The 24,405-nt window shown below is 38.5% G+C and overlaps 1 protein-coding gene across 1 annotated transcript; it reads left to right on the top strand.

Moving 5' to 3' along the window:
• The first annotated feature begins 10,227 nt into the window (after nucleotides 1-10,227).
• On the top strand, nucleotides 10,228-22,551 carry LOC121451302. The gene is made up of 4 exons (XM_041656772.1): nucleotides 10,228-10,327; nucleotides 18,596-18,717; nucleotides 20,280-20,417; nucleotides 22,057-22,551. Exons 1-4 carry the CDS (start codon nucleotides 10,228-10,230, stop codon nucleotides 22,534-22,536), a joined length of 840 nt encoding a protein of 279 aa, XP_041512706.1. The 3' UTR covers nucleotides 22,537-22,551.
• Nucleotides 22,552-24,405: the final 1,854 nt, after the last annotated feature.

The raw sequence follows: 24,405 nt of genomic DNA, 5'->3' as shown, positions 1-24,405 counted from the left end.
CAGAGTTGTTTTCATTTGCATTTACCTGATGGCTAAAGATGTTGAATATTTAGTTAAGTGTCTTTAGATCATTTGAGATTCTTCTGATGAGAATTCTCTGTTTAGATCTGTACCCCATTTTTTAACTCTATTAATTGGTATTTTGATGTCTGATTTCTTGAGTTCTTTACATATTTTGGAGATCAGTACTGTCTCTGATGTGGAGTTGGTGAAGACCTTTTCTCATCCAATCGGCTGACATTTTTCTTATTGACTGAGTCCATTGCTTTACAGAAGCTTCTCAGTTTCAGGGGGGTCCTATTTATTTATTGTTGCCCTCATTGTCTGCACTACTTTTATTATATTTAGGAGCTGGTCTCCTGTGCCCATGCATTGAAGGCTACTTCCCACTTTCTCTTCTATCAGGCATTGTTCTTTTGAGGTCTTTAAAGATATTGTGTTGGGATTTTGATGGAGTTTGCATTGAATTTGTCCATTGCTTTTGGTAAGATTGCCATTTTTATTTTGTTGATCCTACCTATCCAAGAACATGGGAGATCTTTCCATTTTCTGTTATCTTCTTCAATTTCTTTCTTCAAAGGATTAAAGTTCTTGTTGAAGAGGCCTTTCACTTCTTTTTTTCACTAATATTTAATATGAGTCACTATCTAGGACTTTCCACACAAAACGTTCAGTATGTGTGTGGTAGTGCCTGGGTATCTATATACATGTGGGTATCTATCTATCTATCTATCTATCTATCTATCTATCTATCTATCTATCTGTATCTCATTCACTTTCCACTATCCTAGCTACTAGGCTGTTCCAAATTACTGTTCACTACCCTGTTTCTCTTTCTCTTCCCTTCATTTGCTTCTTTCTGCAATGCCCAGAGAAAGCTCTGGCCATGTCCAGTCTGCTTCCTTTTCTCTGTTTTCTGACCTCTTCTAGATGCCTCTGACACCTCTCTCTCTCTCTCTCTCTCTCTCTCTCTCTCTCTCTCCTAAAATAAAAACCTTTCCAATAACCATTGGGTTGTCCTGTCCATGGTTTCTTTACTATGTTCTTTCTTACAATGTGCACATACTCAATTCCATATATATAATTTAAAATAACACTAATTTCAAAAAAAATAAATAACTCCTAAATACGTAGCTGTAAAATATAATTGCTTTTAAATTTCTGTCTAGCTTCAGTCTTTTCTGTATTCCATCCTTTGTGTGATAAATGATACCTGTCAATGAACATCAATGTTAGCAGGTTTTATGGCTCAAAAGAGTTTGAAAAATGTGTGGGTAGATATCAGTGCATATGCATACATTATCTGTGTGTACGTATCCACGCATTGTTTTTACTTATATAAGGAAATTTGTCCCTGTTTTTAAGGTATTTAAATTTGGCTTGCACTGTGCTAATTAGTCTTAGAGCTGGCACATACGTGAATCAGAGAAGGCTGGAGAAGTTAGAAAGGATGTGAAATTCTAGGAAAATGATGATTCTTGCTTAGCATGTGGACTGCTTTCTTTTGCATTCATATTACATGCACACTGAGTAGTGGTTGGCTAATAATCTTAACCAATGAATCAATTAATTGAGAATACTTATTCATTTCTTTGCAGATTAAACTTGAGTGTTTCCCATATGTCAGCGGTAGTGCTGGCAGTAAAATATAGAAGCAATTAAGACCTATCTTGTGTCTCAAGAAGATAAATTTCTAGAGAGGAATAAAAAAGAAAGACATAGCTTGTAATTCACTGTGATATGTGTGGAAGAGAAAAATAACTGTACAAAATATTCTTTGAGCACAGAATAAAGGAAAATTAACTGCAAGGGAAAATCAGGAAAGGCTTCACAGAGAAGACAGGGCACTAACCCAGGCCTCCATAAATTAGCATTGTAAAAGACAATAAAAAAAGAAAAGTGAGAGAATGAAGTGCAATGCAGGAATAGGAAGGGCTCTCAGCCTTGGCAGCAAGGACAAAGGCACTAGGGGGACCAGGCAGAGACTCTCAGGATAAGATGACTTTAGACAACATAAGCAAGTTAGAAATACAAGTGACGTGTTTGACTTTCTGTTTTTTTCTCATAAATTATTTCTTTTAGTTTTGAGATTATAATATGATTATATAATTTCCCACTTCCCTTTCCCCCCTCTAAAGCTTCCTATAACTCTCACCAACATTCTGCTCTCTTTAAAATTCATGGTGTCTCATTAATTGTTGTCACATGCATGTGTGTATGTGAATATAGACATACATATATTTTTAAATATACACTGCTCTGCCTGTATAATGTTATTCATATATGTTTTAAGGTTGACCATTTGTAATTGAAATAACTAATTTGTGTGCTTCTCTTTGGGGAAGACTATGGCTCCCACTCTTGCCTATGGTTGAGGCATTGCAATCTTTCCCCCATCCATCTCTGTCTTTTTTGGTTATTGCTGTGAGATATCTGTGTTATAAAGATTCCCCTCCCCCAACAGGTTGTAATCTTTTTACTGTAACCTTCTTCCTGGCGCCCCACGTGATGGACTAAACCCACTTAAAAAACCTGAGAAGGCTTAAAAATAAGGGAAAGAGAGTTTAACACAGATTTTTGCTGTTTTTTGTGGCGTGCTGTAGAGAGATTTCCTGATTCGGCAACAGTAGCAGAAAAAAAAACGCTGTGTCATTTTAAAGCGCGACTTCCTGGGGCTGTGCCACCACTGTGATCTCTGTCTGGCTCCTGAGGGAGACAGAGCTTTTGAATAGAGCATTTGGAGTAAAGTGCTACGATTTGTTTGATGGCAACTAGACTCGCTGTGTTCTCGGGTCTGCTCTGCTTGTTAGAGGCAAGCATGCACTTTCATCTAAGAGAGGCTTCCTGACTCAGCTTTAGCTGCAAAGCCTGCAGCTCATTAAGAGGTCCTGCCACGAAACACTTAAATGGTGTTGACGAAAAGCTGAACGCATGCTTTTCGGTTTTCAGCCATAGCAGGAAAAAAGCTGCGCCGTTTAAAAATGCCAGCTTTCTGGGCTGTCCTGCCAGGACAAACTCTGACTCTTTTACGCAGGCGGTTTGTGCGGTTTGCAAGCACAGGCTGCTGAAGCTCGCTTGCTGGCTACAGCCAGTACCTCAGCCATGAGGCTGGAAAGCTAAGGAATGGACTGGATCTAGCTGGCAAAGCCACGCCTTTAGTCCTACTGAGATTGCTTGGTAAATTAAAGATTCATGTGGTCAGAAAAAGAGAGATATACAGTAAAGAGAGATTCAAAGACAGAGAAAATTTCTGAATGGTTTGAAGTGTGTTAAAAATATATGCAGACTAAAAGTTGAAGTTCTTAAAGTAAAAAACAAAAAAAGGAGGAGAGTTGTTGTGTGTGGTAGCACACGCCTTTAATCCCAGTGCCTAGAAGGCAGAGAAAAACAGATCTCTGTGAGTTCAAGGTGTAGTAGTGTACACCTTTAATCCCGGAATGCCTGGGAGGCAGAGATAGGCGGATCTCTGAGAGTTCAAAGACAGCCTGGTCTACAGAGTTACTTCAGGTCAAAGATACAGAGAACCTGTCTCAAAAAGCAAAGAGTTAAAAGTAAAAATAAACAAAATAGAGGTTAAAATAAAACGAACAAAGATGGAAAATACACAGAGAATCTTGATACTGTATGCTATTATGCTCTCTTTGAATCGTTTGAATGCTGAGAAAAGAGCAACAGCTGCTAAAAGATATTTATTTATAAATGCTGCTGAACTAATCCAACATAGATATTTTGAATTTGGATCTAAGGATATGATACTTTGGAAAGGAGTTTCTTATTTTGTTTTCACAGAGGATGAGACGCTGTTCACTTCTTCTATTCAGATTTGGTATGATGGACCACGCCCTCCTGAAGGGTTGCAGTGAACATCTTCAGAAAATTGCTTCGCTCAACTGCCAACTGAGATGAAACTAGCACACAGGTTATACCATGAAAGACCTAATTAACGATGCCCCCATTCAGCAGGAAGCAGTTTGGAGAGAAATAACTGCACCCATATTCCCAAAAAATGTTTATAAATGTTCTTTTACATTTAAAGGGGGATATGATATAGGTATGAATAATTTGCATTAGTATAGATTTTGCTTTATTGATAGAGATTTACGGTCAATTTTGTTATATATATAAGTGTTTCTGATTTTGATTAAGGTATTGTGATTGTATAGTTCATTTAAATAGGTACTGTATAATTAAGAAATATAGGTTGTTAATGGATAATCATCAATAATAGTAAAGCTTGTAGTCATGTTAGTTAGATTTTCTAGATATATAGAGATATATTTTAGATAGACATTCTTCATGTCTTTCAAAGATTACAGAATAGGACATTTAATGTTTTAATAACTGAGGACTTTTCATGACAATGAGACACTCTGCTCCTGGCAGCACCAATGTACTTCAAGAGGAAGATGGGCATCGAAGAGGCACCTTATGGAGTTTGATAGCCATTTGGGCAAGAAACTGCTCTTGCCTGGACTATTGCATAAACTGGACACAGAGAACCCACAGAGAGAGGACTACTGAACTTGCCTAAGGTGAGATGATCTTTTGGGGTTCCTGATTCATGAAAGAGTGCGAGACATTCTGCAGGACACAACAGATAGTGACTGAACTGACTTTGAATTTCCCTGCTTTATGGAAATGTCTGCTGGATATCACGGGCCTGAAGGCTGAAGATGGATGCCCCAACAGTACAAAAGAACTTTGGGTGACTGTCCAGGCAGCGAGATGTCTTTGTCATTTCTAGAGTTTGAAGTTTCTTGGTTCTTGTTTACTTAGGTAATATTATATCTTTCTGGAGCCTTTGATGGAGTTAAGAATAGTTAGTTATAGTTATAGTTTTCCTTAGTTATGATAAAGATTATTGTAACTTTTACTTGATAACTGTTTTGTTATATGTAATTTTGCTATGTTAAAGTTAAAGCTTTTTATTTTTTTTGTTTAAACCGAAAAAGGGGAAATGATGGGGGAAGGTTATTGGCTAATAAAGGAACTGCCTTGGCCCATTTTATTGGTTGAAAGATAGGTGGGAGGAGTAGGCAGAACAGTACGCTGGGAGGAAGAGGAAGTGAGGTCAGACTCCACAGTGCTCCTCTCTGGAGCAGACGCCTGAGAGAGACGCCATTCCCCGCTCCCGGGATGAAGCTCCGACCCAGGATGGACTAGGCTAGAATCTCACCGGTAAGTGCACCTTGGGGTGCTACACACAGATGATTAGAAATGGGCTAAATTAGTATGTGAGAATTAGCCTAGAAGAGAATGGGCCAAGCAGTGTTTAAAAGAATACAGTGTCCCTGTAATTATTTCGGGGCATAAGCTAGCCGGGCAGGCGGCTGGGGTGATGGGGACGCAGCCCCGCCGCCACCCTTATTACTACATCTTCCCCTGTGTGATCAGCAGATGATAGATAAGTCAAACTCATACTGTGATCCACTGAAATAAAGGACCCTGGGGTCAAGAAGAGAAATTCGTTTCCCAGACCCATATTGTTCTGTTTTATGCTTTGACCTTTCTTAGACTTAAAATTACATAACTTTTAAAGACTCATCCTTCCTACCACTGGGTGTATGAGTGGTCTTCCTTGAACGTGAAATTATGTAAACTTGATCATGCATTGAAAGGGTCTTGTCACACCTTGTCAGTTGAGTACACTCACATGACTTATTTCTGGGCTCTTATCATTTTTTTGGTTCAATGCCAGTGTCACAGTGACTAGGTAGCTAGAGTTTCACAGTAAGCACCGAGACTGGCAAGGGATCTTCCAATTACTTGTTTCCATGTTGGTTGGGTCTTCCATTATATGTTAGTTCAAGAAGTTTCTGATTATTTTTAAGTGAAGTTTTGATAGAGATTTGTGAATTGCAGTGTCAATCCAGGAAGAATTCTTAATTTATGTTTTATTTTATTTCCTTCAAAAATGTTTAAAATTTTTATTTTTAAAATTTATTATTTTTAATCTCATTTTACACTCCAACAAAAGTTCTTAATCCTTCCACCCACCCTCCCACTCCTACCCCTTTTCCCACTTTTGCTTCCACCCCCCAACTCCCTCTCAGCCCATCTCCCATCTATTCTATCTATTCCTTCCAGCACGTAAGGGCTCCCTTGGGGGGTCCACAAACTATGGCATGTAAAATTGGGACAGGACCAGGCCCCTCTCCCTGCATTAAGGTTGGGCATGGCATCCCACCACAGGGAATGGACTCCATCAAGCTAGCTCATTACAAAAGCTTTCCTTAAATGCATTTCTAAGTGTTTTGCTTTTTAAGCCACTGATAAGTGTAATTGAGGTTTTATGTATTTTATATGTATTTCAAATTAAGACAGAAACCGTGCATATACTTATAGACCATCCTATAATCTTTTGAACGTGAATATCTTACAAAACTCTCAAATCAAGGTAAATATATCTATCTCCCTAAACACCTGTGATTTCTTTTTAGTAAAAGCCTTGTATCTTCTTGAATATATACCATATGTACACCATTTACAGTGACTGGTTATGCCATAAGCTATTGTAGCTAGTAAAATCTTCATTATTATTTTTGAAAAGCATCCTTGGGTGAAAAGACTTTCTGTACTTTGTCAGATCCTCATCAGATCAAAGGAAAATTATCTTTAAACTGGAGTCTTGGGGGAGAGCCATAAGCATTTCAGATAATGGCAGATCCCTGAGGAAGAGGCAGCAGAGCAGCCTGACCCCCTTGCTTTTCTGGAGGCCTTTCTTTTGTTGATTTTCCCTGTGTTGGTTTCCAAGGCTACAGTGAGGTTGGAGATGAAGGAGAATATGTCAGGTTAAAATGCCAGAAGCTCAGTGTTCTGAACAAAGTTCAGCATTTTCTTTGAGTAATCGTTTTCTTTGAGGCTGCAAATCTTAGGTTAATTTCCAGTTATGGAAATGTTTATTCTGTCCATTTTTGCAGAATTCTTTCTAAGGCTTTAATATTGTTGATCTGTTTTCTTTGCATATCCATAGGCATGGAAGACCTTTGATTATTATTTGTATGCACATATACAGAGGACTAATATTGGACAAATAAGACTTCTTTATGTATTTACTTTTTAACAAATTAAGACATTTTCTGCTTTATTAAAATAATGTCTATGGTGTTTTCTCATAACATATCTACTTACTTATATCTGATGAACTATAAATGTAAAATGCCCTGCTCTACTTAATCTAATCAACCCACTCCTCCCCATTCTTTTTGTTAGCCCAACTATAAATGTCAGTATGATGCGTTCATTCATCCTTCTGTGCCTGGCATATTTTGCTAACAGCCATCTCTAGCTGCAGCCACACTATCATAAGGATAGGATTTAAATATGATTTTATTTGGACTGTACAATATTTTCTTTCTGGTACTCTTTGAGTGTTTCTTATATATATGCAACGAGTGTGAACATATACATTCTTCATGTCCCTCAAGACCCCAATATCCCTTCTAATTTCACACCTTCTTCCTTCCTTCCTTCCTTTCTCTCTCTCTCTCTCTCTCTCTCTCTCACTCTTTCTCTCCCTTCCTTCTTCCTTTCTTTTTTAATTTTTTTTTGTTTTGGTTTTTGAGACAGAGTTTCTGAGTAGCTTTGGGGCCTGTCCCGGAACTAGCTCTGTAGACCAGGCTGAACTTGAACTCATAGAAATTCTGCCTGCCTCTGCCTCCTGAGTGCTGGGATTAAGGGCGTGTGCTGTCACTGCCCAGCCATTTTTGATAACCCATTAGGCAAAATTAGTGGGCCATCCATGTGAGCGTGGGAAGCTTACATTATTCTTTCTTAAAGAAGAATTATTTTCCCCTTTTCAGACCCTATCAGGACCAAAAGCCTCTTAGTGTGTGATGGGCCTGGAGAGTATCATTCCGTCCTTGGTGGAAACTTAGCTAGCTTGATCTGAAGTAGGTACTGTGTGGGTAACCACAACTGCTGTGACTTCAGTAGGACAAAAGCCAAATCCTGGCCAGAAGACAGCATTTCACAGCACTAATCCCCATCCTCTGACTTTTACATTGCCTTCTCATCAAAAATGCTCACTGAGATGTGAGGAGTAGGGAATAAATTATAAATCAGTCTCGTTTAAGCCTGAGTGCTCTCTCTTATCCTCAGCAGTTTGGTCAGTTGTGCCTCTTTGTATTGACAGCACCACCCTGCAAACTGAAGTTCTTCTGTCTAAGGTTGAGAGCAACCCAGGACTAGGTCAGACCTGGCTCTCTTCTACCACACTCTCTTGATCATTTGACGACACTTTAGTTATTTCTACTTCTTGGTCCTTGTGAATAGTATTTCATTGACTATGGTGATGTAGACAGAACCTATGATAGTTGTTGCCTTTGGAGATATTCTTATTGGTAGTAAGGTTGCTGAGCCATGTGGTAGCTCTCCTTTCCATCTCATGAGAAGTTTGTGTGTGCTCACTAATAGTGATCATCCACGCCCCACCAACTGAGCAATAGCTCACCCTTCTTTGTACTCTCTCCAGCTCCTTTTATTTTCTTGATTGGTGCCATCCATACAGTGATCAAGAGATAGTTTATGTTTTCTCATGTGTTACCTTGTATGATTGTTAGGTAGGACAGGTTTTGTATGCCCATGGTCTGTTCCTTTGAGAAATGCCTATTTATGTCAACTCTTTTTGCTTTAATGTGGACATTTGCAATCTATTGAGTTTTGAATTCTCATTAAATTAAATGCACTAAGCTCTTTGTCAGAGGTATCAGTCATACACTATGAAAATGTTTCTTGTCGTTACTCTGGTGATAGTTCCTTCTCTTGTATAGAAACATTACAGATGGATTCCATTTCACTTGTCTATTGTCTTTTGTTCCCGGTGCTTCGAAGTTTTCTGTGAAGGATCCTTTTCTATTCTAATGTTCTGAAATGCTTTCTTCAAGGAGCTTGGCAATTTCAAGTGTAACATTTAAATCTTCTGATCTCTTCTGAGTTAACTCTTTTGGTTTGTTTTTGTTGTTTTGTTTCGGTTTGGTTTGATTTTTTTTTCAAGACAAGGTTTCTCTGTGCAGCTCTGGGCTGTTATGGAACTCACTCTGTAGATCAGATAGCCTTAAGCTCAGAGATTTGCCTGCCTCTCCCTCTCCCTCTGGAGAGCTGGCATTAAAGGCACATGCTACCACCACCTGGCTGAGTTAACTTTTATAAGTGACAAAAAGACCTGAGTCTAGATTAATTCTCCTTCATGAAGATTGTTTTTCAGCAATACATTTTCAAAAAAATTGTACTGTCCCCAATATTTGCCTTTAGCACATTTGTGAATATCTATAAGTTGTGAATGTGTTTACTTCCCAGTAGTTGACTATTCTACTGTCTTCTATGACTGCCTTTATGCCAATACCAGGATGTTTTAATAAAGTCTATTTGTAGCATGGTTTGAACTCAAATAATACATTTTTTTTTTTTGATTTTTCGAGACAGGGTTTCTCCGTAGCTTTTGGTTCCTGTTCTGGAACTAGCTCTTGTAGACCAGGCTGGCCTCGAACTCACAGAAATCCGCCTGCCTCTGCCTCCCGAGTGCTGGGATTAAAGGCGTATGCCACCACCGCCCGGCATAATACATTTTCTTATACTACATTACTTTTGATTTTGTAGCTTTGAGATTTTTATGTTCTATGTTCATGTACCATTTTTATTGTTGTTGTTATGTGAAGAAAGACATTAGTATTTCTGTATGCATCATAATTATCTCTTGAGCTTAAGAACAGTGCAGATTTTTCAATTTCTGGAAGTCCCATCAAGACCAGTTCTCAAGACACTGAGGATCTCAGCACCTCTTGGTGCGAAGAAGAGTGTGTTGGTCAGAAGACGACTAGGGATGCACAAGCTGAGATGTTCCAGGTACCCAGGGTTCCCTTTCATCAATTATTGCCTAATGTGTCAGAGGGTCTATCACACCCTTCCCAAAAGGAAACAAGTTAGAAAGCTTCCTAGTCTGTCAACTCTGGAGAAAAGTCTGGTAAAAGTGTCTTCTGTTTGTATGCACAGAGACAAGATGTGCCCTGCAATATACCTGTCCAGATGATTGGACTCTATAACTGCAGGATGGCCCACCTGTCTAAGAGCTGGGGTAGTCCTTCCACTGGCCCTTCAAGTCCAGTTTGAGAAATCCACCTCTATTCATTTGACACCCCCTTGCCTGATGATCCAAGTGTTTATGCAAGTTTTCACAAGATTGAAGATGAAACCAGGTATGTGGAAACTGAAGTAGTTACTTTAACCGAAATGGTTTGGATCCGAGCCATGTGCTTCAGCCCAGACAGCACACTGACTGCTCAGACTCAGGCTCTCAGATGGGCAGAGTCCGTTACCTTTTACACAGACCGTCAGTCAGTACACATTTACTACCAGGCACGTCTAAAGTATGATCAATAGAGAAACATGGCTTTTCCTCCCTGGGGAAAAGGATATTAAAAAATTTAGGCCCTCCTCAAGGATATTCAGCTTCCTCTAAAAACTGCTGTCCTCCATGGACAGGCTGATGACCTAGCTGCCCCCATAACAGCCCTAAGACCAATGGGACCTATTGATATTCTGATGACATACCACCACCCATTGCTGCCTGAGGCTCTATGGTACAGGAGAAATGGACAGTTCCAACCCACAGGCTAATAGAGGACGCCAGAGAGAAAAAAAAAAGTTCTTTCAGAAATAACTGGCAGTACTCTGGTAACTAACCTAAAACAGTCCACTCATCTCGGGTCTACAAATCTTTCTGAGTTGCTCAGACTAAAGTGTATTATACCTAGACTAGACAGTCTAAAGTGGAATGTCTCTGCCAGATGCCAGGTTTGTGCTCACATGAATTCAAAACAGAGAGCTCTTACCCAGGAAGGAGTCCAAATGAAAGAACAACACCCGATGAACTTTGGGGAAACTGATTTCATCAAGATCTGGTCTACTAAGGGACGATGAAAGTACTGCTAGTTTTTACAGATGCTTTTTCTCAGTGGGTAGATACATTCCCAACCCAGACTGAGACTATTCAAATAGTAGGTAAAATTCTCCTGCAGGATTTGTTCTCCTGCCTTGGCTTCCGCTTAGAAATGGGGTCCAACAATGACCTGGTTTTCATAGCCACAAACCCTCAATTAATAGCTAAAGCTTTAGACACAGATTGAAACTTCATTGTGCACATAGACCTCAGAGTTCTGGCTGGATAAAAAGAATAAAGAGGACATTAAAAGAAACTCTAACAAAACTCTTCCTGGAGTTCAACAAAGGAAGGATAGGCCCTCTTCCTTTGCTTTTCTTCAGCCTGCTGCTCCCCATATAGGGAAAGATTTAACCCCTATGAGATTGTGTTTGAAAGACCTTCCCCGCTATTCCCTGGCTTAGAGACCAGCAGTTGGCAGAACTCTCTAATCACTCAATTTCTCAAGTCACTATAGACACTACAGGCCCTTTAGTCCTCCTCAAAAGGTATTCACTGGTCAGCCAGCCAACTCTCAAGTCCACCACCAGTTTCCCCTTATCCCATGATACTGTCTTGGTCAGGCAGGTAGCCAAAGAATCACTGAAACCAACATGGAAATGGGTGTATACAGTGATTCTTCTCATCCTCATGGCTGGGAAGCTAACTGGCATTACACCACAAATCCTGGTCACCCAGGTCAAGACCGTGGAAACCACGGATGCTGCCAAATAAACTGTCTTCGGATATGGATCCCCTGATATTAAAGATTAATTGGGTCCCAAGCCCTTTCATCCTCTGCCTCTGAACCTCTCCCTGAGACTTCTGTTTGACATAAATACAGCATTATGGTCTAACCCCCACTGCCTTCTGGATATGGGAACTAAGGAAGACGGATGCAGTCATAGAGATGTAGTGTGACTACAGATCAGCAATCCATATTTATCTTGACCTTTGCTCACTGATGCCCACTTTAAGTGTCTGGTTGTACTAGAGAAAGGAAAGATGTGGGAGTTTATTGTTTGAGATAGGAATACAGAATTTACAACTCTATGCATGCCATGTGGCTAGACACCCTGGTTGTCAGAAGCATGGGAGTTTCCATTGTAAAAATTAGTTTGCTAAAACTGGGGCTTTCTAAAACATTACTTAAGAAAGATTCTGATCTTTGGGAAACAGGGAAAACTTAGAGAAGCAGACTATGCCACAAGAAGAAACCTTACAGATAGAGTTAATAATTCTCAGCTAGAAACCATTCATGATTCCTATTGACTGACAAAACTCATTATACCACAGGGTAGCGCAAATAGAAGTCAATGGTTTGACTCGCTGTTCCTCTTCTGATGCTTTACAAACTAAGGAGACAAGATGACCAGGATCTAGAGGTATGAAAGCAAGTTAGATTCTTTGCAGAAATGATCCTATAAAATTGAAAGACTTAGACTTACTTCTTATAAGATAAAGAAAATTGCTTCTGGTTTTGGGAAAAAGTGTTGTTTCTATACTAATTGATCAGGAGTAATTAAAAAAATCTTGCTATGATTGAAAAAAAAAAAACTAAAAAGAGAGACAAAGACATAAAGCTTATCATTGATAGCAGTGGCTATTCTCTTAGTCCCCTGGCTGACTACTCTGCTATCAGCACCGGTTGGGCCTTTAATTCTCTTTCTAATTAGATTAACAGTGGGCCCCTGCATGTTAAGTTATATGACCAATTATTTGTCAGTTCAGTAGAAATAATGGTCCTTAGGACAAGCTGTATCTCTTTAGAGCAGGAGGAGTCTACAATTTGACTCAGTCACTAACACTAGAGGGAAATATAACAGGGCCCCTGAACTCAGTAGGCCCTGAGACCTTAGCACAATTGACTTCCTGGGAGAAGTACCATTCAGGCTGTTAAACTCTGCGTGTAGACAGCACCACCTGCCAAAACTAAAACTAAGACCTAATCCATCAAAGTCCATAGTTATGGGAAAGTCTCCGAATGTACTAACCTTGTGTTTTGACTTCTGCAGTTCTGCTTCTAGCTAAATGTTCTTGTTAACTGAAGTATGTCAATCCATGACATGTTATTTGTGCTTCAAACCTCACCCTGAGAAGGCTCAGAACTACACTGGGATCCTGAATTCCCAGTGTAGTCGCCAGTGGTTAATAAGGGCTTTTTCCTGGCTTAAACACATGTCTGAGCAAAAGTATTATAATAAGTTATGTTCCTTCTATACTAACTTTATTTAGTGATTTAACTAAGAAAGGATAATGAACTGTGTCAATGCTTTTTCTGAAAATTTTCAGGTGATAGGCTTTTGACTTTTCCTTCTGAGGGTATGAGACATCACATGTATTGATTAGGATATACCCATCCTTGTACTCCTGACATGAATTGATAATCTTGAATCTTTGTTTGGCTTCCTTATTTCTGCTACTGTTGTATCTATATCTGTTTTTCTAGTCAGAGTAAGACTGGTTTCATAAAGTAAATATGGAAGATTGTGTCACCCAAACTATTAGAATAATTTAAGAATTTCTATTTTTTTCCTTAAATATTTGATGCAACTCAATGGAGAAATCCATACTTTAGATTTTTTTATTAACTTCTACTACAAATTCAATCATGTTGTTCATTTTTCATGGATAGATTTCTATTGGACATGTGTAGGTGGGTTGTTCCCTGTCTGTTCCGGGTTAGAAGTCTGTGTTGGCAGTGGTTCTTGAGCTTTGCATTTCTGTGATGTCACTCCTCATGCTTTCCTTTCCTTCTCAGACATTATTTCTGTCTCTCTTCCCTCCTCCTATTAAAAAATATCCAGGACTTCATCATTGACAATCTACCGCTTGTGGCATTTATCATTTGTATTTTTAAAACACCACTTATTTATCTGCTTTAAACTTTATTATTTTTTCTTCTTTCTTTTTTCTAAATTTGGATTTATTTTTTCTAGTTTACTGACTCCCTGAAATGTGAACATAAATTGATATATTGCTTATGTTTTTTTTATATAAGTAGATACTGATTGCACTAAGCTTCCCTCATTATTTTACTTTTTCCTTTTAGAGGCAGATTTCTTTAAATTGATTTTATTGAGCTCTACATTTTTCTCTGGTCTCCAACTTTCTTCTCCCCTTCCCTTCAATACCCTTCTATGGTCTCCATACTCCCAATTTACTCAGGAGATCTTGTCTTTTTCTACTTCCCATGTAGATTAGATCCATGTATGTCTCTCTTAGGGTTTTCATTGTTGTCTAGGTGCTCTGGGATTATGATTTGTAGGCTGGGTTTCTTTGCTTTATGTCTAAAAATTATTTATAAGTGAGAACATATGATAATTGCCTTTCTGGTTCTGGGTTACCTCACTCAAAATGATGTTTTCTAGCTCCATCCATTTGCCTGCAAATTTCAAGATGTCATTTTTTTTTCTGCTGTGTAGTTCTCCATTGTTGTGAAGGTACCACATTTTCCTTATCCATTCATTGGTCAAGGTTCTGGCTATGATGAACAATGCTGCTATAAACATAGCTGAGTACATGTTCTTGTGGCACGATTGAGCATCCTTTGGATATATACCTGGAAGTGGTATTTCTGGGTCTTGAGCAAGGTTGTTTCCTAATTTTCTTCTGAAAAATCACCATACTGATAGCCAAAGGGGCTGTATCAGCTTGCACTCTCACCATCAATGCAGAAGTGTTCCCTTTTCCCGACAACCTCTCCAGCATAAGTTGTCATCAGTGTTTTTGATCTTGGCCATTCTTACAGGTGTGTGATGGAATCTCAGAGTTGTTTTGACTTGCATTTCTCTTATGGATAATAATGTTCAGCATTTCCTTAAGTGTCTTTCAGACATTTTAGATTTCTCTGTTTAAGTCTGTATTCTATTTTTTTTTTGTTGGATTATTTGTTCTCTTGATGACCAATTTCTTGAGTTCTTTGTATATTTTGGAGATCAGACCTCTGTCTGATGTGGAGCTGGTGAAAATCTTTTCCCATTCTGCAGGATGCCATTTTGTCTTATTGACCATGTCCTTTGCATTACAGAAACCTTTCAGTATCAGGAGGTCTCATTTATAAATTGTTTCTCTCAGTGTCTGTGCTACTGGGGTTATATTTAGGAAGTGGTCTCCTGTGCCAATGCGTTCAAGTGTACTTTCCACTTTCTCTTCTATGAGGTTCAGTGTAGCAGGCACTATGCTGAGGTTTTTGATCCAATTGTATTTGAGTTTTGAGCATGGTGATAGATATGGGTCTATTTTCATTCTTTTACATGTTGGTATCCAGTTGTGGCAGCACCATTTCTTAAATATGCTTTTTTCATTTGATATATTTTGCTTCTTTGTCAAAACTTGTGTGTTCATAGGTGTGTGGCTTAATATCCAGGTCTTCAATTCGGTTCCATTGGTCCTCCTGTCTGTTTTTATGTCAATACCAGGCTGTTTTCTGTCCTATAGCTCTGTGGTAGAGTTTGAAGTTAGGGATTGTGATACCTCCAGAAGTTCTTTTATTGTACAGGATTGTTTTGATTATCCTGTGTTTTTTGCTTTTCCATATGAAGTGGAGTACTGTTCTTTTGAGGTCTGTAAAAATTTTTGCTGGGATTTTGATGGGCATTGAATTGAATCTGTAGATTGCTTTTGGTAAGATTGCCATTTTTACTATGCTAATTCTACCTATCCAAGAGCATGGGAGATCTTTTCACTTTCTGGTGTCTTCTCAATTTCTTACTTCAAAAATTTAAAGTTCTTGTCATACAAGTCTTCCATTTGTTTGGTTAGAGTTACTCTGAGATATTTTATGCTATTTGTGGCTCTTGTGAAGGGTGATACCTCTGATTTCTTTCTCAGCCCATTTATCATCTGTATAAAGGAGGGATACGATTTTTTTGATTTAATTTTGTATCCCGCTACATTACTGAAAGTGTTTATGAGTGTTGAAGTTCCTTGGTAGAATTTTTGGGGTCACTTATGTAAACTATTATATCATCAGAAAATAGTGAGAGTTTGACTTCTTCTTTTTTGATTTGTATTCCCTTGATCTCCTTTTGTTGTCTTATTACTCCAGTTAGAACCTCAAGAACTATATTGAATAGATATGGAGACAGTGGACAACTTTGTCTTGTTCCTGATTTCAATGGAATCACTGCGAGTTTCTCTCCATTTAGTTTGATGTTGGCTTGCTGTATATTGTAGAGGCAGATTCTTATGTGTGTTTTCCAGGCTAGTTTTGAACTAATTATGTAAATGAGGCTTGCATGGACTCGATCCTCCTGCTTATGCCTTTTCTTTGCTGACATTATAGGTATATACTATACCCTGCTTATGTTTCCCTCTTGGTACTATTGTATTTCATTTTCAGTTGTTTCAGGAAATCTTTTCTTTGTGATTTTATATTTGTGTGTGCATCTGTGTAGAGGTTGTCTGTGCCTAAGACTGATCATATCTTTTGTGTGTACATTCATATGGTAACCAGTGGACTACCTGGTACATCATTCATCAGGTGCTAGGGGCTTTTTCTTCTCCTTCTTTATTTTTTAAACACTATCTCTCACTGGCATGGAACTTGCCAAATAGGCTTACTTGTCTAGATAAAAAGTTTTGTGGTCCACTGGTCTCTGCTTTCTTAATGTTGGGATTATTGGCACATAACACTCTACTTGTTCTTGTCCTTACTGTTATTGCTTTTGGTGGTTGATTGTTGTTTTAAACATGATTTAAACATCATTTAAACGTGATTTTTTAAGATCACTCTTAGGACTTCCCACCTACATTGCAAGCTTTTCTAATTATGATTATTATTTTTGTGATTTAAAAAAATCATGGCCAAAGCAACTTGGGGAGGAAAGCATTTATTGTGGCTACACTTCCAAATCATTGTTAAAGGACATCAGGACAGAAACTCAAGACAGAAACCTGGAGGTGAGAGCTGATGCAGAGGCCGTACAGGGGTACTGCTTACTGGCATGCTCATCATAAGTTACTTAGCCTGCTTTTTAATAGAACATAAGACCAGAAGACCAAAGATAGCACCACCCACAATGGACTGGTCTCTTAATCACTATTAAGAAAATTCCCCCATAGCCCAATCTTATTAACACATTTTCTCAATTGAGGTTCGTTATCTTTAGATGGTTCTAGCTTGTGCCAAGTTGATATAAAACTAGCCAGCACACAGGCACTCTGCCAACTGAGATATATATGCAGTCCTACATGAACTACATCTTATAAATTACAATCTAGGCATTTGTCCTTACAATCACAGATAAATGTAGTCCTCATCCCTCATCAAGGAAATTTTTCTTTGCAGCAGACACAGATCACTATTGTAAACCACAATCAATCAAAATGCAGAGCTGTGAAACAGAGTCCAAATAGATATATCTATAGATGACTCCAGATCCTAAGGTTTAGAAAACATTTTTGAAGTGAGGGTAGAACAATGGTAAGTCCAGAGAACCAGAGACCTTGCCAGGGGAGTGTCTTCTCCTAATGTCAGAAGATACATCTGTAAAGTCTCATCAACAAGACTGCCTCAACATGAACTAAACAAAGATGGCACCAATGGGCAGAACAAGTGGATGGGGTGCACAGTGTCTCAACTGTATGCAAATAAATACAGGCAACGGAGGAATGCAGAGAGTGGGAGAAATAGTATTGCTCAAGAAAAAGCGTACTGACTGATTGTCCATACCAAATGATCAACCATGAAAAACTATACATGAGTAACATTAAACAGGATGAGCAGGTTATACTTAGAAATATATATATATATATATATATATATATATATATATATATATATTATACTGTGGGAGAATTGTCTGTATTCTGTCAATCATGTTATAAATACATGCTGATTGGCCAGGCAGGAAATATAGGCAGGAAAGCCAGACAGGAAGTAGAAATGATGTAATGAGAACAGGAGAATTCTGGGAAGGAGGAAGTTGATTCTGCCCACTCCTGCCCAGATCACCAAAGCAGCAGGATGTGATCTCCCCACTGAAAAAAGGTACTGAGCCACATGGCTAACATAGATCAGAAAAATGGGTTAATCAAGATGTGAGAGTTAGCCAGTGAGAGGCTAGAACTAATGGGCCAATCAGCTTATAATTTATGGAGACCTATGTCTTATTTTCTTTGGGACTAAACAGTTGTGGGGTACTGGGCAGGACAGAAACCCCAACAAGCAGGCCCCTTCATGTTACAATATACATATATGCATATAACAACAATTAATGAAAAGAAGATACTAATTTGAGAGTAAGGAAGGGTACAATGGAAAGTTTAGAAGTAAGAAAAGGGAAAAAGAAATTATGTAACTATATCTAATCTCAAAGATAAAAGAAAAAGTTGTGAAAAAAATGATAATAATATTGACGAAACAGCATTATTTTAAAAGATTTTCAAACATACCCATGTAATACACTGTATGAAGTGACTGATGTCTCCAGTAGAATGAGGGAACAAGGACTGTTGCAAGCCACTTGTTCATGCAGCAATTTTTGAAAAAGTACAAGAAAGTGAAAGAGAGCGCAACTGTCTTTGCTCTGTGCTAGAGCTATGTGCATTTTTGTGGCTTAGCAATAGTTGTGTGGAGTGTCAGTGGCTGTATGAAGTATGCTTTTCTTATACCTGAGGTAAACACACCATTGCCTTCCTGTGTCTGAACATCTATGTTTCCTTCCGTTCCAACAGCATACTCTGATGAAGTGCTTTGGGAGGTTTTGCTTGCAGGAACGTGTACCCCTAAGTGCAGTAAAGAGAAACAAAGGAGGAAGCAGATTGCAGATGCGGAGGAGAACTGTATAAAAAGCATGGTATGTGCTGTGTAAAAGACCAGAGAGGAAATTCCACAAGGAGAGTGAAAACTTGGAGATGGATTAGAAAGGGCTATCCTGTGCACTATGACACTCCAAATTGGGACTTACAGAGGGCCATAACAAAGTGCAGAGACAATAAGACAGAGAATGCTCTGCAGAGGACTTGAGGAATACGAACAATTGGCACTGAAGGAGCGTTAACAGTTCTCCACACCAGTCTTGTGTGCTTGGCAAAGGTGCTGGCCTGAAAAGTAAAGTTTTATCCATGCTAAACACTTAGTAGAGAGGAAAATAGATTCAAAAGTGCTTCATTAAAATAGCTTCTGATGACTTTTGAGAGAGTCAGGATTTCCAAATGAATACTTCAGTGGGGAAGCAGAGCAGCCTTTAGGGATAGTAAAAGCTATTGAACAAGGAACCTAAACGCATCATTAGGACAACTTTCCATCCCACAGAAAATGCTGCCCCAATGTGACGTGACCTTTACACTGTGCTTCTGACCAACACGTATTTACAGAGGTCAGTGCTTAAATGAGCATCTTTCTTCTATCATTTTTAAAAGAACGGTGATTTCACAATAAAATTTAAAATAATACTCTAGATTTTGTCTGTAGTGTTTTTAAACCAATTTCCTGCTGGGTTTCGGTTTCAGAACAATTTCCTGGAGACTCCAATTTTTTTTCCAGATATTATTTCTTTGGGCAACAGGAGAAAAGGAGGAGAAAAATGGTACTTATTACAAAAGCAATCATGGGGGTTCTGCGACAATTGAGAAGCCTCATATGACACCAGACTGTGATTGCACTAAAGTCTGGGAAGATTTATGTGTTGTTGAGGCTCTTGGTTAAGCACTTGGATACAGGATCCCAACATATTTCACTGTCTTATAAATTATATGATCTACCACATGAGCTTTCCATAAGTACAGTTCTTATTTATTGACTACAATGTCAGAGATGTCACTTGACACAAAAGTTACTCCCAGATGGCTACAAACCAGTTCTCCTACAACAATGACTATATCAGTTCTATGTTGAACTGTGAGGCCATTTTGCTTCTAATCGCATGTTTTTGTCTTACTTTCTAAGAAGATAAATAAGGTCAGTGACAGTATTCCTTCCATTGTCAAAGAAGTTGGATGACTGTTAATTTCACCAATTCTATTTCCCAGGTGTTGTAATAGGAGCGGCGGGGCTGCGTCCCCAGCACCCCGGCCGCCTGCTAGCTTATGTCCCGAAATAATTACACAGACACTGTATTCTTTTAAACACTTCTTGGCCCATTAGCTCTAGCCCTTACTGGCTAATTCTCATATCCCAATCAACCCATCTCTAATAAAGTGTGTAGCACTGGTCTTACTGGGAAAGATTCAGCATGTCTGACCTGACGGCTTGCTTCATGGCGTGTGTCTGCCTGGGAGAGGGGAGCATGGCCTCTCTGAGCTCACTTCCTCTTCCTCCCAGCATTCTGTTCTGTTTACTCCACCCACCTATGTTCTAACCTATCAGGGGAAGCAGTTTTTTTATTTAATTAACCAATGACCTTCCTCCATCACCCAGGTGTCCACCAGAGATTTCCATCTGTTGTCAGTGCACAATGCTTCAGATTACCTTATGCTCATTGTGTGCTTAAGGACAGAGCAGGATGATGGCAAGGCTTCACAGATGCTTAACACCGAAGACATTACTGGACTACTGGTCAGTCACCCAGCGCTCTCTATTGATTTTAGCCTGTGATTCATCTTCACAAGTCAGTTACAACTTCAAGCTCCCCTTTACTAATCTGTGACATAAGATTGTTTAACCAAACTATCTACCAGACCTATGACAGCTCAGTATTCAGGCGGGTGACAGAGACCAAACAGGTCCTCAAACTTGTACAGCAAGTACCACACCCTTGTAACCAGAATGACACTTTTGTATTGTTCCCTTTACAATATCCACAAAAGATTCTGCTCTCATGTTTGATTAAATAAATAAGGAAATAAATTACTTGAACTTTGTTCCATGTAGAAATGAATCCACATTTCATTCTGGGGCACAGATACCATAGTCCTCACCATCTGCTTCAAACCTTCTTGTAGCACAGTTTGAGTTGCCTATAAGTATCCCTTCTTCCAATTTTGCCTTATATTTCCATCTTAAATACATTCAGACAAAGCTTTGGTTTCAGTCCTGCATCAAAACTATTCTAAACTGGCTCTTTATTTTAAATCCACTAGCAAATTCTCCACCTTCATCATGTTTATCTTACACCTTGAAAAAGTGCTTATTTTTCCTATGTTAGACCCAATGGCAGAAGTCTCACATGAAAACTCAAACTCATCCTTTCCACCAACAATAGCTACAAGTCCTGGCTTGCTGTACTATATTTCAGTCGATCTGGAATATGTCATAAACATATTTTAATTGGTTATATTTAGCATATTTACATGTAGCTAAATATGGGGGCAAAGTCTTTAGCCAGAAATATTTATCTGAAATAATCAAATACTCACAGAACATGATACTTAGAAGATAATTAAAAATTTTTAAAATATACCAATCATATTTAAATAAAGTCAGTATTATTCTTTTAAAGTTCTGATATTTTAAATATTTAGATTAATTTCAATAAATTAAATCCTATCTATCCACTTTTAATTACTTTGAATTCTTATGGAACAGGAAGTAGAAAGAATTATCAAGTATACAAAGAAAAGAAAAATATCAAGTATACAGAAAAAGAAGCATGTATTTTATGGCATGAACAAGTTTAAAAATATAGAAAGAAACAGCAATTATATTTGGTATTGTGGGCATCTTCAGAATTATGAATTATGGGGCCTACAGCTTCTACTGTCTACCTACTAAATAGAGGTGAAAAAAATCAAATATGTATTTTATATATTCCATAAGACTCAGACAAACTTTTTATTCTTTAATATCAGTATAATTGCTATAAAAAGGACTCATTTGCTTGCCTTTTGGTAGAAATAGACAAAGTAAAAATGTAATGAAGATATATATATATCTTCATTTCGTAAAGTTTATATATATAAACTTTACCACCTTTAATTCCCCAATTACATTAGTTATCCAAACATGAAAATGAAAAGATCAAGGGCCCATCTGACACTGGCTCCAAACTAAAGCTGTAACAGAAGCGGCAAAGATCCCACCGTGTTCCAACTCGCTCAGCCACCTCCATGCTCTATAAGGAATTCTAAATAGTAGCAGTTGGAGACTGTTTTGAATATTAATTATAAGCAAATCGTTGCTATATTGACCACAAGAGCTCCCTAATAAAGCCAATGGCTGATTTTAGATCAGAATTTCTGGAAAGGAAATCTCTTAGGACTTTCTAAGCCTGTTTAGAATTCCTATTCGGCGCTACCTGCGAGGTGGCTGCCATCTCCTTTGCGGCATCACGGCTGCCCTCCGGCCTCTGGTGAAGCCCAAGATCGTCAAAAAGAGGACCAAGAAGTTCATCCGGCACCAGTCAGACCGATATGTCAAGATTAATCGAAACTGGCGGAAACCCAGGGGTATTGATAACAGGGTAAGGAGAAGATTCAAGGGCCAGATCCTGATGCCCAACATTGGTTATGGGAGCAACAAGAAAACCAAGCACATGCTGCCTAGTGGCTTCCGGAAGTTTCTGGTCCACAACGTCAAGGAGCTGGAGGTGCTGCTGATGTGCAACAAGTCTTACTGTGCTGAGATTGCTCACAATGTTTCCTCCAAGAACCGAAAAGCCATCGTGGAAAGAGCAGCGCAGCTGGCCATCAGAGTCACCAATCCCAATGCTAGGCTGCGCAGCGAAGAGAATGAGTAGATGGCTTGCGTGCACGTTTTATTTGTGTTTAAATAAAACCACAAAAACTGCAAAAAAAAAAAAAGAATTCCTATTTGTCAGAATTTGATCATACAAAAGACCTTGCAGTGTTCTCTTGCCGTATCCATTTGACCATGACAGTTTAAAATTGCTCTTGAGTTTTGAAAAGTATAAGGGAATTCTCTTCCACTTGTTTTTTTTTTTTTTTTTTGTGCATTTAAGCTTAGTAGAGAGTGGGGAAGATGGCAATGATAAAGGGCATAGAGAGAAGACATGTGGTTAAAATGATGTCCTTTTCAGTTCTAGAAACAGCTTTGAAATCCCACTCCCCCTCAACCACTTCCCTTACAACCATGTGTAGTTCATCGGCTTCCTGTCAACTCTCACTCTGTGAACAAATTCATCAGAAACATAACTTCACGTCCCTTCTAGTGGTCATCCTCAAATTTAAGGCTCAATCATTAGTTACATAGGCCACTGGAATCACAAAGGAAAAAAATCTTTGATGTTTCAAAAGAGGGTGGGCATATTCAGGCATCCTTACTATGTCTGGGACTGCCCTGTGTGGATGCTGCTCCTTCTTTATGGTAAGAGTAGCAGTGTCACTTTATGAACACTCTTAAATATTGCACAGGATGACTCAATGGGTAAAGTGCTCCTCACACAAGCATAAGGATCTGAGCTTGAATCTCTAGAAGCCACCTCAAGTCATATGTAACCGTTTAGTAACAATCTGCCAAACAACCCTAGACTCAAGTAGTATGTAAAAACAAAAAGCATTTATTCAGCAGAAATAACCAGTGTGCAATGCTGACCGTTTGTACAAAGTGGTGTTTGGTCATGTACAAAACATTGACTGATTGCACCTGATCTTCTTCTTTTTTTTTTTTTTTTTTTTGTAAATTTTACTTATCATTACCTTTTATATGCTGGCCATAGTTATTATCAGATTAAAATATTAACCATTCTATACCATTTGTAATATGAAGAAGATAACATGTTCTGTTATTACTTTTGGACAAATAATAAAAAGAATTTTAAATGTGTCCCATATTTCCTGAATAGCGGACAATGAGGACTACTGAGAACTAAAGAACAATGGCAATGGGTTTTTGATCCTACTGCACGTACTGGCTTTGGGGAAGCCTAGGCAGTTTGGACGCTCACCTTACTAGACCTGGATGGAGGTGGGCGGTCCTTGGACTTCCCACAGGTCAGGGAACGCTGACTGCTCTTAGGGCTGACAAGGGAGGGGGACTTGATAGGGGGAGGGGGAGGGAAATGGGAGGTGGTGGCCGGGAGGAGGCAGAAATCCTTAATAAATAAATAAATTAAAAAAAATAAAAAAATAACATTTAAAAAAAAGAATTTTAAATGAACTGTTCTTCAGAGTTCTGGATCTGAAATGCTTCTGAATTTTTAAAGATAGTTCTTAAGTGATCAATAGACAGGGATTAAGCAGGAAAAAATAATAGATAGAAAGATAGATAGATAGATAGACAAAATATATTTTTTAGCTCAAACTCAATTGAGTCATCAGCAAAACTTATAGCCAAATGAACAATACTCAATAGCATCTCATAAATATTTGCTGAAAGAAACTGAGCTGAAGGCTCTATACTTGTTTTCATAGACACAGTTGAGCAATGTAAAGATTCTGAATAATCTCCTAAATAATTATTTTATCTATCATGTGAAATGTGTCCATAATAACATATCCATTATGAGGTGCTAATAGCACAAAAAAAGCCATGCAGATTGAGCAAAGCAAGCATTGTTATTTATAATTTTACACAACAGTAGTTGTGCATTTATTCTGCATTTATTCTGAATGAATAGTCAAAAGCAAAAGAAAATTACAAGGTAAAA

The sequence above is a fragment of the Microtus oregoni genome, unplaced genomic scaffold (genome assembly GCF_018167655.1).
Source record: "Microtus oregoni isolate MIOR12 unplaced genomic scaffold, Mior012 000008F_ref0000371, whole genome shotgun sequence".
Lineage (NCBI taxonomy): Eukaryota > Metazoa > Chordata > Mammalia > Rodentia > Cricetidae > Microtus > Microtus oregoni.
Note: the sequence above shows the minus strand (reverse complement) of the source record. Positions and strands in the feature narration are given on the sequence as shown.